The sequence below is a fragment of the Lipotes vexillifer genome, unplaced genomic scaffold, assembly GCF_000442215.2.
Source record: "Lipotes vexillifer unplaced genomic scaffold, Lipotes_vexillifer_v1.1 scaffold792, whole genome shotgun sequence".
NCBI lineage: Eukaryota > Metazoa > Chordata > Mammalia > Artiodactyla > Lipotidae > Lipotes > Lipotes vexillifer.
Window position 1 is genome coordinate 222,540 of NW_006795663.1, and position 2,950 is coordinate 225,489.

Genomic DNA, 2,950 nt, shown 5'->3' on the forward strand with positions numbered 1-2,950 from the left:
GGCAGGGGTGGGGTGGGGGGGTGGGGGCTGGTGTGATGAATTGGGCGATTGGGATTGAAATGTATACACTGATGTGTATAAAACTGATGACTAATAAGAACCTGCTGTATAAAAAAATAAAATTCAAAAAAAATAAAACAATCCTTTTACATTTCACTAGGCACTAACTAAAAATCAACAGAATAGCACAGTGAGTTGGCATACGGCTTTTAAATTGTTTATTTAGTTATAGGTCATGTTATGTCAAATCACTTTTGACAAAAAAAAATATGTGGGCTGTGCAATAAGTTTTTGGTTCTGCTATAATTTGCTTCTTGCATTCTAGACTTCACATAGTCTTAATTTGTTTTACCAATCACTGCTTTTCCTTTGGAATAAGCCAATGTGGATAAGAGAGACCAAAAGGGAATTAATAAGTGTTAAGATAGCTTGGTTTTAAGGTTTTGGTGCATATTTTCAAGACATTTTCACAGAACATATTGCTCTCAGTTAGGGTTAAAGTGAAACTTTCCATTAGGATAATACAGAGGATAACATTCTCTCAGGAAGAAGTAAGAATTCTAACCTTTCCTCTACCAGGCATCTTCCCTCAGGCACTGAGGTTGTAGCCATCCAAATACATGGGGAGAGGCGAGGAGACTTCAAAAGTCACAAATACATTTCAACAGCTAATTTTTAGCAAGTGTGGCAATGAGATCTTTCCATTCTCCTCTCTTCTTTGTGATGTACGTAGGAGTGAGTAGCTGCAATAGTGATTCTGGCTGTTGCCTGAAGTAGTTCTGACACAAGGCCTCAGTGTTACATATCACGTACATCCCACAGTCATAGCTGTTTTGTTGAGCAGGGGCTTTCTCTTCCACAAAGGCCAATTTGTCTCCTTTTCTGCCTAAGAAAGCCTCTAGTTTCTCTGCTACCTGCTTTGCATGGACTGAGTTGCTCCTACTATGAGAATCATAATGAAAAAAGCTATTTTTATCTTGGAGATAAACCAACAAACTCCAATGGGTTCCCCCAGCTGCCTGGTTGGAATTATCATTGATGGCTAAAAATACAACTCTCTTGTGAGGGAGGTCCAAGGGTTCAAGGAACATGGCGATCTCTGCTGGGTTGCCAGTGCACTTGATGAACTGGGTGACTTCAGGGCTGATGAAGCAGACATGGTCAGAGCAGTCATGAAACTGACTGTTGGCAAAGTACTCAAAGGCAAACCCAATAATATGGTCATTGAGCCAGCTTGGAGGATCCAATAGTGAGACATCTGATTGCCGCAGTAGACTGTCCATGTAACTCAAGACTACTGGGTCCATCTTGTACTGACCAGGGCTGCTCAGAAATTCCAGAAGCTGAAGGAGAGGCAGAAGACAATATTTACTGTTGAATATGATACTTGGCTGTAAAATGGGGATCATAAATATCAACTGCTCTTACAAGGTTTTGGGTAAGGATTAAATATAATTGTAAAGTGTTTAGCAACAATGTCTGGTTAAGAGTAAACACTCAAAAAAACCCTCTAACTTATGTGCTTTATGTTAACAATTAGTTAGAATGAAAACTTTGGAAATTCTGCATCTGAAATAGTAAGCATGGATTTAAAATCTCCTCTTTAAATGCAGAGATTGGTTAAAATTATAACTAATGTTTTACCAAACTCTATAGCATTAACCATATATTTGGCCCTTTAATGAATATGCCTGATAAGAATGGCAAATTGTTTTTATATTACAGATAAATTTTCAGGGTTTCCCTGGTGGTGCAGTGGTTAAGAATCCACCTGCCAATGCAGGGGACATGGGTTCGAGCCCTGGTCCAGGAAGGTCCCACATGCCGCGGAGCAACTGGGCCTGTGTGCCACAACTGCTGAGCCTGCGCTCTAAAGCCTGTGAGCCACAACTGCTGAAGCCTGCGCGCCTAGAGCCCGTGCTCCGCAACGAGAGGCCGCCGCAATGAGAGGCTCGCGCAACGCAATGAAGACTGGCCCCTGCTCGCCACGACTAGAGAAAGCCTGCGTGCAGCAACGAAGACCCAACTCAGCCAAGAATAAATTAATTAATTAAAAAAAAGATGAATTTTCAGAGTCCAATTTAAATGTTACTAATTACTAAGGGAAATAGCTTCCATTTCAAAATTAATTTTCAAGAGATAAGATAAAATATTGCTTCCTCATTCCATAATGGAAAGTGACAGTGATGAGAGTAGTTAAAAGGAACTGTAATTTCAAGAACAGAAAATCATGAGTAATACAAATGAAATTCATTCCTGATTCTGCCCAGTTATGGACATGAGTGATAGTCTTTCCCATCTTTAACCTCAAGGGGTAAGATAGAGACTACAGAAATTCTTCTGGCACTGAAAGGTAGTGTGGCACAGGAATCATGAGACCTGGGTCTAGCCCTAGTTCTACCACTGATTTGCTAGTATCATCCTAATTAAGTCATTTAATTGATTTTGATTTTGTCCTTGTTTTTGGTCATCTGTAAAAAGGCCCCAGAAAGTTGTAGAAAAGGCCAAATAATTTTACTCGAAGGTATTAAAAAAGTATAAAATCTTGTACAAATAGTATTTATGTTATTAATTGGATGATATTAGTAAGATGATTGGACAATCTGGATAGAGCTCCAAACTAATCAAAGGAAATGAGGTTTGGAAACAAATATCCATTCATATTACCTTGTTCAAACAAAGGCATGACTAACTTAGAGTGGGAGCAAGACGAGTCATATAGTAAGATTAATATGCTCATGATCACCTGAGGTAAGGTGCTAACAGAGACAAGAAATGTGATGAGTGTGGTAATATAATATTTGAACCTAACAGAGGTCACTGCTATGCACTCACTTGGCAGCATAACAATATTTCTAAAAATCATAAAGCAATAAACTGTCACATGCAGATTTTGAGTACAAAGCAAAGCATATTGTAAGAAAATAACACTGCTATGAAAGACTGGGCT

At 39.1% G+C, this 2,950-nt stretch overlaps 1 protein-coding gene across 1 annotated transcript; it reads right to left on the reverse strand.

The window, feature by feature from the left end:
• Nucleotides 1-668: 668 nt before the first annotated feature.
• Nucleotides 669-1,337, reverse strand: SENP8 (SUMO peptidase family member, NEDD8 specific). Its single transcript, XM_007467840.1, has one exon. The coding sequence runs from the start codon at nt 1,305-1,307 to the stop codon at nt 669-671; it is 639 nt and encodes a 212-aa protein (XP_007467902.1). The 5' UTR covers nt 1,308-1,337.
• Between the last annotated feature and the right edge of the window lie 1,613 nt (nt 1,338-2,950).